Source organism: Brachyhypopomus gauderio, chromosome 4, assembly GCF_052324685.1.
Source record: "Brachyhypopomus gauderio isolate BG-103 chromosome 4, BGAUD_0.2, whole genome shotgun sequence".
Taxonomy (NCBI): Eukaryota; Metazoa; Chordata; class Actinopteri; order Gymnotiformes; family Hypopomidae; genus Brachyhypopomus; species Brachyhypopomus gauderio.
In genome coordinates this window covers 26,307,611-26,320,064 of record NC_135214.1, presented here as the reverse complement: position 1 = coordinate 26,320,064, position 12,454 = coordinate 26,307,611, and the positions used below count along the sequence as shown (strand labels likewise).

At 39.1% G+C, this 12,454-nt stretch overlaps 1 protein-coding gene across 3 annotated transcripts in view; it reads right to left on the bottom strand.

The window, feature by feature from the left end:
* Positions 1–5,674: 5,674 nt before the first annotated feature.
* LOC143512734 (leucine-rich repeat transmembrane neuronal protein 4) overlaps positions 5,675–12,454 on the bottom strand; it is a 146,088-nt gene continuing 139,308 nt past the window's right edge. For 2 of the 3 annotated variants that reach the window (XM_077003368.1, XM_077003367.1), the window contains exon 3: positions 5,675–9,155. In XM_077003368.1, the coding sequence (XP_076859483.1) occupies positions 8,934–9,155 (222 nt within the window). In that variant the 3' untranslated portion in view covers positions 5,675–8,933. The remainder of the gene's footprint in view (positions 9,156–12,454) is intronic. The other variant, XM_077003370.1, reaches the window with a different exon arrangement.

Genomic DNA, 12,454 nt, shown 5'->3' with positions numbered 1-12,454 from the left:
TCCTGCCTGGGGTGACCAGGAGGCCCTTGGGGCTGCTCCCTAGCCCGCGTCGGGGGTGCTCTGGGCCTCGGTCTCTGGCGCTCCTGGGTTGGGTGGAGGAGTCCACCTTGAGATGAGAGGCCCCGGGAGGGGTTGGCTCCCCAGGAGGCTGGGGTGACCCCTAGCAGAAGGCAGGGGTCAGCTCTGGGAGGAGGTAGGTCCAGGAGGTGAAGTAGCTACGCCTTGGAGAGGTAGCCTGCACACCCACACACACACATGAGGGACGAGAGGAGCCGTAGGCCCTCGTCCTCACACCCGTGGGGCTTACCGGCTGAATGCCGGTTAGGGCGTGAGGGCCCTGTGACCGACTGGGGCGTGGTTTTGTGTTGTTAACGGCCCGTGGTGAGCTGCCTAATGTTTTGTGTTTTATGTTTCAGCTCCCGGACGGCAGGAGGTGTGTTCCTGCCTGTCTCTGCCTTCCTGCCCCTTCATGTTTTGTGTGCAGCCGCTGTGTGCCACACACCCAGTGGAGGGGAGTGCGGCTTGGTGGGGGGGTCTGTCACGGTGAGGCGGCCCCCTACCGGCCACCTCTGTCCACAGCGCCTGTTGTTGTTGTTGTCTGGTGACGTCATGTGCGTCCCTCAGGTGGGCGGAGCCCGTGATCCGTCTCACCTGAGGGTAGTTGGTTTGCCTATATATGTCTTGTCTTTGTACCAGTTGACCGCTGGTCATTATATCCTTAATTTGGAGATAGTGCACGGGTTTTAGGTTTGCACACTTTCTATTAAACCATCATTTTTCCCTGAGACTTGGCGTGATCGCTTCCTTTTCGTTGCTCACCCCTGCCCGTCACAAACGTGCTCCCTTAGAACCAGTGTATGATAAATAAACAGGTGTCAGAAGATACATTAATTGTTGTTTTCTCTTCTTATGATGGCATAAATATAAATGTTACTCGAGACTCACAAAAATCCCTGACTAAAGTGTTATTTCATGGTAGATTTATCATATCTGAGGGAAGTTGCATTCTAATTTATTTATGTGATCTGAAATTTTGTCTTATGTTACAATTGAGAGGATCATTCATCATAACACTGATATCTCTAGTATTTCAAAGCTGGAGTAATACTCCACATTGGGGCGTGAATGAAATAAAACACGAAATGAGCACACAAACTGAAACTATGACAGATATCCAATGTTAACTAAAAAACCAACAAAGGATAGACATGAACCTAAACAAACAGCACATGACCTCTCTAACGGGGGGGCTGGGTTAGAAAGGCACAGGGGAAATAATCGGACTAGGAACACAGGACAAGGCAATAACTGAGGTAAGTATAAGAAGGACCACAGATACATACAGGAACAAGGTGGATCACACAACCAGGAACAGGGATTTGGGAACAGGGATCCTGACAGGAACTGACACACAAAACCCAGGAGTAGAGACAGGTACAGGGACTGGAATAAACCAAGACACTGGCACAGAAACCGGAACAAACACTAAACCTGGAACTGGAGCTGGGAATAACGGACTGGGCGTACATACAAGCAAGAACGTTACAAACACGAGGAACACTCACATTCCCAACCTCACTGGTGGAGGCCGTACTTGCGTTAAAACCAGTCTGTCCATAAATACCACCACAGGTCAAGTGGCCTCCAGGGCAAGCCTGTCTTGGGTCTCAGGTTCAGGAACAGGCTGCTGGCAGGCCACAGGAACAGCAGGCAACCCCTCTTGGTTCACAGGAATGGGAGCTGATGCCCCTCAGGTCACGGTAACGGGAGCTGCTTCAGCCATGGGGATGGCGTCTAGAGGCACTGCAGCTGCTGGCATGGCGACAAAAGGCGCTGTAACCACTGGTGCGGCATCCTATGGCACGGAAACCACTAATATGGCGTCCTGCTCCAGGACCTGGTGAGTTCCCCAAAAATACTTTGGTGGGTCTGGGGGTGCTACAGCAGGAATGTAAAAAATGAAACACAATATCCAGAATAAGTACTACATAAATGAGCTGCACCTTTAATGAGTTGCACATGATCTCTCTAACAAGGGGCAGGGTTACAAAACACAAGGATGGACTAAGATAGATAGCACATGTTCACATAAACAACAACATAACTGACAGGTGGGGGCAGGGCCAGGCATGACAGCAAGCATGTTAAGTTCACTTTCTTTTATTTTATGTTAAAACATATCAGAAAATCAATGTAAATGAAATGAAATGCATTCAAAATCATAATCAGATTTCAGTATGAATCAACAGATAAAGTTTCCATATCATACTATAACATTAATATTTAATTTCAACCCTGTTTTGATCTAATGAATTAGTTGTTAGTATCCATTTATTGCACCTGAATGTAAACATGGAAGAATGCCTTATTCAAGTCCCAAATTTAATCTCGGCTGAAGTAATCTTGTCAATGGTTGTACATTTACTAAGCTTTTTTTTTCCTTGAGGTTGATTGAAGCCCCCTTTCATGTTAATTTCAGGGAGTGAAATTAACTTTGCTCTAATTGAATATCCAACAGACTGAGCTGGGATGAAGAGGTATTGTAATGCAACATTTTCAGGTGGTGAGACATTTAACTGCATGATTACAGTTCATAATTAGACAGTGATACTGCAATTATAGGAGTATGAAACTCACACACCATATATTCATTTTCAGATTTATGGTCTTCCTCTAAGGATGATTTGGCATTAATATTAAACTCAGATATGAGTGATTTTTAAATCTGTTGTTGCACTGCTCTGTACATGAATCTCTCAGTGTGTAACTCATTTGATACCCCACTTTTTAAAGTAGCACTTTTTTAAGTAGCACTTTTTAAATTTTGTGTAAATTGTTTCATGCTGTAGATGACACAGGATCCTACTGCAAATGTAATTGTTTTTATTTCATTCTTAGCATAAAGCTGATTATTTCGCTTATGAAGGTTCAGATACTGGAGAGAAGATCATTTATTCAGCATATACTTGAAAAGCATCTACCTATGCACTGCTGAAAAAACTTCCAGATAAACTACAGTTCAGTAATCTTTAAAATATTAAGCTAAACTGTTTTTTGTAGACTGTGTGTAAAATACGTCCTGTACAAATCTACTGTAAATATATAATAATAATATTTAGGGAGGTATTAGGTAGACAGACTGTAGAGGAGAAAGAGGCAATAACTGCTTGGTACAAAAATCTACTTAGTTTTTGACCCAGATTGTCAGTATCTTTCTCCACATATCATACAATCTATTCTTCAGTAATACCCAAGGGGTGCCCATTATGCAATAGGGTGACAACAGCAATCTTTTCCCTCGGAACAGTTAACATTTCACACCTATTCTTCATTTTCTTTCTACTGGCATGTGAAACTCTACCATAAAGCCTTCTCAAAATCTTCATCCATGGGTGTCTTTTTTTGGCAGTGCTCAATGCAGTCCTATCTGATTTTGGCCCTGGTGAGGTCATTCAACATCTTTGTACATCTCCAGATAAGAGGCACAAAGGAGGAAAAGTGAGCATAATAAAGTGGATGACTGCCACTCAGCCTGCCAAGGACACTTCATATCTCCTGCATTCAAACCCTATCTGTGTAGCTCTTCATTAAGATTAATGCCATGCAGAGTTTTCAAATGAAGGCAAGACAGAAGGACTGATTCCCTGTCATGTATTCAAAATGATGTCCTATGGTGCCACACTCCTTCAAAAGGGATGTGACCTGATTTTATATGCATTTCACTATAAAATATAAATCTAATAATATACAATTCTAAAGATTAAGAACCCGTTTCTCTATTCACCTTGTATCCATGTAAAACATCTGTCAGAATGAGTAGACAATAGATTCTTCAAATATGCTTTGTTTTTTGAAGAATTTTTTTTGTCTGAGAGTTAATCGTTCCTCTATTGACTGAGTGTAATTGTCTGAATCTTTCCACCTTCTACATTCTATAGAGTTCATTCATGTGAAAATGTTTACTGTTTTTTATTTTAATTAATTACACTTAATTAAAGAATATAATTCCTAATACATTGCTTTGTACTTCATTGTTCCTGTTTTGTGGGCAAACCATACCCAGTGTTCCTTTCATGCCTCATATACTCAGTAATTTTCTTTTTTAAGTATTTAATTTAGTCAAATGTAAACTGGAAGAAAAACTAATCAAAAAGAATCCTATGAATCGCTATTGTCTATCTGCAGCATTACAAAAAAAATTCCTTTGGAGCAAATCCAAACACAGACATAGAAACCATAAAGAAAAAAAAAGTGAGATTGAGAAAAATAAATCCTCTGCAGTCCATTACCGTATTTCCGTTTGTTTTGGTTGTTGCTATTTGTCATGCTTTCCCCCCTCAATTTGCTGCAGCAGGCACACTATTATTTACCTTTGTAAACATTTGCAGTGGCAACCACTCAGCTTCCCTCATTTACCACAGTGACTCACTGCCCCATTCCAACAAATTACAACAAATTACAAAAAATCCAAGACAAGTTTACTACTATCTGCTAAACTGAACAGAGCAGAGAGACGTCTGCACAGATCAACCTTGACCCCGAGATCAGAATCCTCAGACCCACCTGGAGGACAAAGAGCTTTAACAAAAAGACAGGGTCTACCACTGAGGTTTTAAAAATAGATTCGGTGGTGATAGCAGTGGTGCCATTCTACTGTAGACCCATGGACTGTCTATCTGCAGCAGTCCATGTGAGTGTAGGCAATGCTCTTTCCTTCCCTCTCTCCCTACTGACTCCCTTGGGAAATCAGGGCCCTTCACTGTTGCCCTGCCTTCCTATTCCTGTCCCTGCTATGACAGGACCTTGTACAGAGCTGCAGAGAAGACTGAGTATACTAACGAAATAAACAGCAAAGTACTCAGCCTTCATACTTTCCCCAAACCACTTTGCTTTTTTTCTTTGTTGAGTCCACACATAATTCAAGGGTTCTTCTGGGACAGTAGAGTGTAAGGGTGCAAGACCTGTTATTCTGTGAAAATCTCTGCTGACTGGATGGCTGTCAGCTATTCACACATGACAATGTGCAGTCTAGGAAAAAAACATCCTATAAACCATAAATGGACACATGGCAGATGTTTAGAATTCAGGACCGTTTCTTTCCATACTATTGACTAGCACATTCTCCTATCTGCCTGTCATAGTGGTACTAATGCACAAAGTTCTCTGTATTTCGCTGATCATTATCCTCAGGTTGCATCCTAGTTGCCCAGATAACTTTAACAAGTTCATGTCCCTGATACAGTATTCCATACATAATAAAAATGAATGCCATATTATCCAACCCAATCATATTATCAGACCATCTAGTCACTCTTAGCTGTAATGTGTATAAACATTATCTTGTGCATTTTTGTGCAGTTTGTGAATGTGCAGAATACTAGAATTGCCTTTGCACTTGCATGTTGTACACCCTCAAGAAAATTAGTTGAATTTGAGTTATAGAATCTAAATCCAGATTGTGCTTGTGTGCCTATATGGTTCAGAATAGCACACTTGCTCTTCAGTTCTTATATAACTGTCAAGGTCATTTCAGTGTCCTCCTTTTTCGTTAAAAGTTTTTATAATAATTTTAAAACTCAGAATTCATAATGTGGACTTTAATTGTGAAAGAAGAAAATAAAACAATATACATATAAATCATACGGTTATTTTAATCAAATTTAGGAAGTCATTATACAAAATAAAATATACCAGCAATAAATTGAAAATAAAACATGTGTGAGAATGATAAATGCTGTGAATGGTCATGTATATTAATGTTCTCTTTTACGTGAGCAAGCTACATGAAATAGTTTTTCATGTATCTACTGAGTTGCGTGTTCTCTTTACATTTTAATATCTGAACTGTTCCATTCTTCCTCATTTCAATACAGAGATATGAAACGTTTATAAATGCACATTTTGTAAAGACAGGATGGAGCCAGCAGCAAAGAGAGCCTTCAGGGCAGAATCAAAGGCCTTTTTGAAGCCTCTACTGTTGGATCTGCTGCTTTGCCCAGTGATCATGCTGCTAGATTATAACATTAGGTAGTGAACTGAAAAGAGATGAAAGATGCTGGGGTAAATAATTATCCTACGAGTTTGGATAGTCTATTTAAAATGTGCTGTGTGTATAAATCACTTCATGAAAGTGAATATGAACTACATTAGTTTTTTATTGGTGATTTTTTATTGGCTACTATGAGGCTAATTGAATCTTAAGGACAATGTTAAAGAGGGGCAAACACAAGGATGCAGTAATGTTCACTGCAGTGCATGACATTTTTTTTTTATTTGAACACATCAAGGTTAATATGTGCAGTTCACTGTATAAAAAAACTTATAGCTGTGCCTAATTTTACTTATTAGAATCCTTTTCTGGAGAATCTATAGAATTGGGCTGAATGAAAAAAAGTAAGAAAACACTACTGCAACACATTACAAAGGTTAATCTGAGACAGAGATGAACTGGGTTGTAGCTTTGCTGATGACCGAACATAACACCAGAATGATAATACATGTGCACTGATGAATCTCACAAAGAAACAAGAGAAGGATGACCAAATGTTTTCTACCTACAGAACTGCAAAGAGTAATTTACTTTCTCTTGATGCTGGGTGAGGAACAATAAGCCAGCATCTGCTGTGTTGGGTACCTTGGGTCTTTCCTCATCAAAATGAGGCCTACACTATTAAACAGAGAAAACCTGCAATCTCCAAACAACAGTGAGAGGGATGGTTGACATCCTGCTGCTGTTATAGAACAGCACACTGGACAAAGAGTTTCTACCTCTTTATCTTCTCTATCAGCTGACAATTGTTTTCTATCACTGACGTATTCTCCCATGGAGAATGAAACTACATGACTGACAAATTTGAGAATTTTATGTTCCAAAATAAGGTATCACATCAAGCTCGATTGAAAGTGATCAAAATATCATCAAAATATAAACAATATGATGGACACATGAATTTTGCTGGTATGCAAATCATAAAATGGCCATTTACTTCCCATTAGCATGCTGATTTATTTAAGTACAAAAAGAGAATAGCGATTTTATAAGATCCTTTATGCTCTTCAATGACATAGCCGTAGCAATAATTTTGGAATAGTATGAATAACCATGAAGAACAAATGTGTATGTAATAACCAAAACTGCTTATTTTCTAAGCAAAAACCATGTCTGACATGTAGGTTGTCCCATATATACTTCAACAAGACACAAAATAAGAGGCAGCTTGACAGTCCAATTTTAAGTTTTATACCTATTGTATAGACAAAATTAACTTGGTTCTAATTGCTAGTATACAGGGAATACAGTCAAATGACACACAAAAGAAAGTGACCAGTGCCTAGGACATTTAGTTTATGGACCATGAAAACTAAATCATACAGTAACTTTTTTCTTTCACTTATCACATAAATACTCATATAAAACATTTGATAGGAAAACCATGTTGAGTGTTTAATGGAGAACTGAATTCTATTGCACACAGTTTTGGCTGACAGATGCATCAAACATATGTTGCAATTATTTAAAATGGTAAAACAAGTCAATGGAAAAAAATCTCCACATGTTAAAGACAAGCCTAATATTCCAAAAGATAGTCCATCTTTATTTCTCTTTCATACACACAAACGCATATGCATGCAATTACACATGCATATGTGCCTGCGTGCATCCACACACAGACAGACACACACACAAACACACACACACACACACACACACAGTAGTTTATAAGTTCACCTTGGAAAGATAAGGCTCCTCTCCTAGATCACAAAATTGTATTTCTGAAGAAGCAAAGGACATCCTTTTTTATTTACAGCTTATTTACAAGACAAAGTACAAGGGGCCAAGGGATGTACCATTCATATATACATTATCTGTACATCATTCTTTGTCTCTCTCCCTCTCTTTATGTTCCTGTAATTTTTACAGTTTTCTCTGGAATGTGTGTTGGCCAAAAATTACATAAATATACTGTATATGTTATCTAGTTTTCTAACGTGGGTTTGTCAAAACATTTCATAAAGGCACCTTATGAACATGAAAATCCCCACAGATGTGGAAATTAAACATTTTGCTCAGTTCTGAAAAATGCTCTGTATTAACAATTTGGGAATTAAATGTTTGACTACTGTATTCAAACAAACAAACAAAACACATGGTTAGACAAAACCAGGAACTTAGCTATAAAAAAAACAATTATTAATTATTAATCAGAAAGTATAAGTATGGAGACTTATATAACCCATTTTCAGACTAACTTTTTCTCATCTTACCTTGAGTAATTGAATTTGGATAGCTCGGTTTGTGTAATTCAGTCATGAGAGACTTGATGGACCGTAAGCCTCACTGGCTGGCAGCCTCATTAGACAGAGCTGAAAGGAACTCTTTTTAGCTCTACTAAACTTTAATTTGTTCTGCGATTCCGTCTCTCATTGCTCTGTTTCCCCTTCAATTCAACCTAATGAACACTTCTTATTTAATTGCTTTCTCTGTGAAAATGCCAACATTCATTTATCAAAATGTGTACACATGATACAGTTGAGTCAATGCACGCAATGATGGTTATTAATCATGTTGAGTCCTTTCACGTTTTGCATTATACAGTATGAAACCATGTCATCAACAATCAAGTGATGAAGTTAAAGAATCTAATGATCATACATGTTAAATCAGCTAAATGGCTGAGAAAACACCTTATCACATTCCTAAATTACACAAACCATTTGAGTGAATCTCTGCCAGCCATACCAGAAAGGCCTACTGCCATCATTTAGTGAAGTTCTATTGGAATTTTCAGTCGTGCTGGACAACATACTCTGCTCCAACTGCCTTTCCCCATCAGTTCAGTATGGTTCATTTTGGGGATTCAGCATCAGTCCTCTGGTGATATTCATGGAGGACAGGGAGAGAGGGTGTCCGCATATCTGTCCCTAAATGGGGCTCACTGTGGCAGGGTAAGGATGTCAGAGAGAGAGGCTGCAGGCTTGGCGGGGAGGAGGTTGGAGTTAGGGGCAGGACTGCAAACTCGTACTCCCCGCTCCTCCAGGGCCTGTGATGGAGCATCGAAGCCCATGGTGATATGCAGAGGCCGGTGGGCCTGGCAGTAGTTTATGATGGGCTGCTCATATCTATAGAATGGCAATGGACCCATATGTTGAGGTGCCTGGGAGGGAGGAAAGAAAAGAGTTAGAGTGAGTGAGATGGAAAAAGAAGAGGAGGAAGAGCACTGCTATCTTCCAGTTACATTCAAAAGGAGGATGGTCCTCTGTGGAACACGTATTACCGCACAAAAAAAGAGAATGCACAGTAAAGGAACTGTGCTAATGTTCTAGATAATGAGCACTAAAACAATGACATTTTTCTGTAAAGTAAAAAAATACATTTTCACCCAAACGTATTTAGAACCTTTTAGAACACATTTAGAATTTTGATATTAACACTACAAGAAAGTGTAACATTCTCATAAAGGGAAGCAATTAGCTAGGGAAATAATTGGCTCCAAATATACGTGAAACGTGCCAGTTTTGTTCACCTAACCATTTTAACACTGCTAATGTGAGCACAAGGAAACTAGAATGAAAATGTTAATGTGAGGCACATAGTACAGGGACTGTATCTAAATTGATGAGGCAAGAATTTGATAATTGAAATAAAATTAAAATATTTCGATATTTTTCTTATTTCACTTATGTCATTGTAAGCTCTAATTTATCATTGGGTATTGGGAAGAGGGAAGTGATAACCATATTTATCAATTAATTAACCTTATAATTAATACTGCTCGTCATGGAAATTGTAACGTGATGAATTTATAATTCGTCATAATTTTTATTCATGTCATAAAAAAACAAAACTTGTCACAGCATTGTTAAAAAAGAATTGAACTAAAATGATAAGCAACCCATAATCAACACACAAATCTTCTGCATGTTCAGTTTCTCTCTGATGTATTTGAAGAGTTTGTGTGTGTGTGTGCGTGTGTGTGTGTGTGTGTGTGTGTGTGTGTGTGTGTGTGTGTGTGTGTGTGTGTGTGTGTGTGTGTGTGTGTGAAGCACAGCAATGCCACAAACAGGGACAAACACAAAGCAAAATATCTGCCAAAGACCATTTTCATCAGTCTCTATCCACATCTATGGCTGGCCAGCCACTCAGCTGATGTACTGCTGATTTATATCCAGACCCAACAGAGAGAGAGAGAGAGAGAGCACGCATACATACCACTGCCTTTATTCTCTTAAATGGAGGGCCTGACTCCATTAAGCAGAGACTGCTTATTACATTACAACCACTTTGCTGATACTATGGGGTCCCCACTTCCTTTCCAACCTCTGCCTCTGCTGCTTTGCATTACATACAATTAAGTGATAATTATGCAATATTAGGTTCATTCCAAGTATTTTTAAATATTATATTAGAAATAGGCATGGTGTGATGAAATCTGATCCCATAAGATTGTAAAGCTGTTTTGTGACAACATGTATTGTCAAAAAAATTTGACTTTGATGAAAATCTTATTCAACTTACCAGGGAGATATACACATACATTAAACATATTTTACACTCTTATAATCAATTCATGTTGGAAAGAGAAAGTGAATAATAGGGGATACTGGTAAGCAAAATTCTGACAACAGCGACGTATAAAAAAGAGGGGCCTGTCAATAGTTATTTGGAACAAAAAGGTCTGACTCACAAAGCAGGGGTATTGATCATCACTTGTCGCACAATCTACAAACTCTAAACCAGTTCCATACAGATAATGGCCTCTAATTCCTTAAAAGGTAGAGCCATAGGAAACCCATATACACCACCCTAAAACATGGAGGAGCATCTTCGATTAGATCACAGAAGGTTTTGTGCTATTGCACAATATTTCTAAGCACAACAGAGATCTATTTACCAAGAAAGCTTGTCAGATTAAATATCACTACATCCCACTATAAGCAATGATTGTACCTGAAATATGCCTATAATGTTTGAGGGCAATATAGAATTTCTGTTGTATCCTTAATGCCATTCCCATTGCTTCTGTTTGGTGTCTTTTAAATGCTGACCTTGGCTCATATATTTCATATATTCATATTTTTAAGTATTCATGAAGAAGCCTGTCCTAAATGATGACATGCTATGCAGATGTGTTTCCTAGGGGGGGTTTAACAAGGAGTGGCTACACATGAATTGCCAGTGGAACAACTGGCTTCAGGCTAAGTTTGCCTAATTAGAGAGATAGCAGAGAAAAAAGAAAATGGTGCCATCACAGCTTTTAAATGAGCTTATGGCTCTATTGTGTTGAGCAAATTGCCTGCTTTACATGCTTAGAGTTGTTAGAGGAAAGGAGAGACCCATGCTTTAAGTGCTGTCAGAAGCTGTTTTGCAGCATAGTGTTTATTACGATACAATTTGCACATGTCGTTACGTGCTGCCATTATGATTTCATTTTGGCAGTTCAGTGAACCTGGATTGCACTGTAAACTGGAACTTCCAAGAACCATCCAAACACAGTAAAATCCTGTGGGAAATGATTGTGTTACATTATGTACACTTATGTAGGAATATAATGCCTAAGAGGTTAAAAGAATATTCCTGCTAAAGTGCATTTAATGGAGTGGTAAGGGTGTAAGAGCTGTGACTCAGTCCTCAATCTGTCACGGTACGGAGGCCCCCTGCCGGCCGCCTCTGTCTGCAGCGGCAGTATTTCATGTTGTCCTGTTGTTGTTGCGTTGTGTTCGTCCTTCAGGTGGGTGGGGCCTATTATGATCCCCGACACCTGAGGGTCCTTTGTTTGTATATATTTCTTGTTTTTATTCCAGTTGACTGCTGGTTATTGTATCCTTTATTTTGATTATGTCACAGGTTTTGTTTTTGTGCATTTTAGCCATTAAATGCCCCCTTTTGCCTGAAACTGGCATGATCACATCTTTTTTATTTTTGCACTCCTCGCCCGTCACACAATCCTGGAACCTGGAGCCAGAGTTTTAGCGATCGATCTTATTAAGTTCAATCCCTATTTGCACCATCTTGTAATTCAGATTTTCCATCTTTAATTGAGCAATCAGTTTTCCATAAATGAAAATAGAATTAAAGAACCACCTGCTGCCTTAAATTTAACTAAAAGTCACAAATCCTCCCATTTGCTGAAAAACAAGTGTAGTGGGAACAGTAACCAAAAATGGGCTAAAAAATATTACCACCACATCTAGACATGTTCCTTGACATGGGTATGGGTCAAATGGTGGTGGTGATGGTGCTGTGGTGTTATTGATACTGTTTTTATGACTGCATCTCCCCAAGTTGCAATTACAAATTCCCCCTCCCCCAGTCCCCTTTGAAAATAGGATTAAATACGCATTGGAGTGATGAATATTTAAAAAATAAAAGGCTTTTTGGCTCCACATCCTCAGTGTCCATCCTACTTTAATCAGGAATATTGGGTGCTGGCTGCAGTGGGCAAAGCTTTTAAAG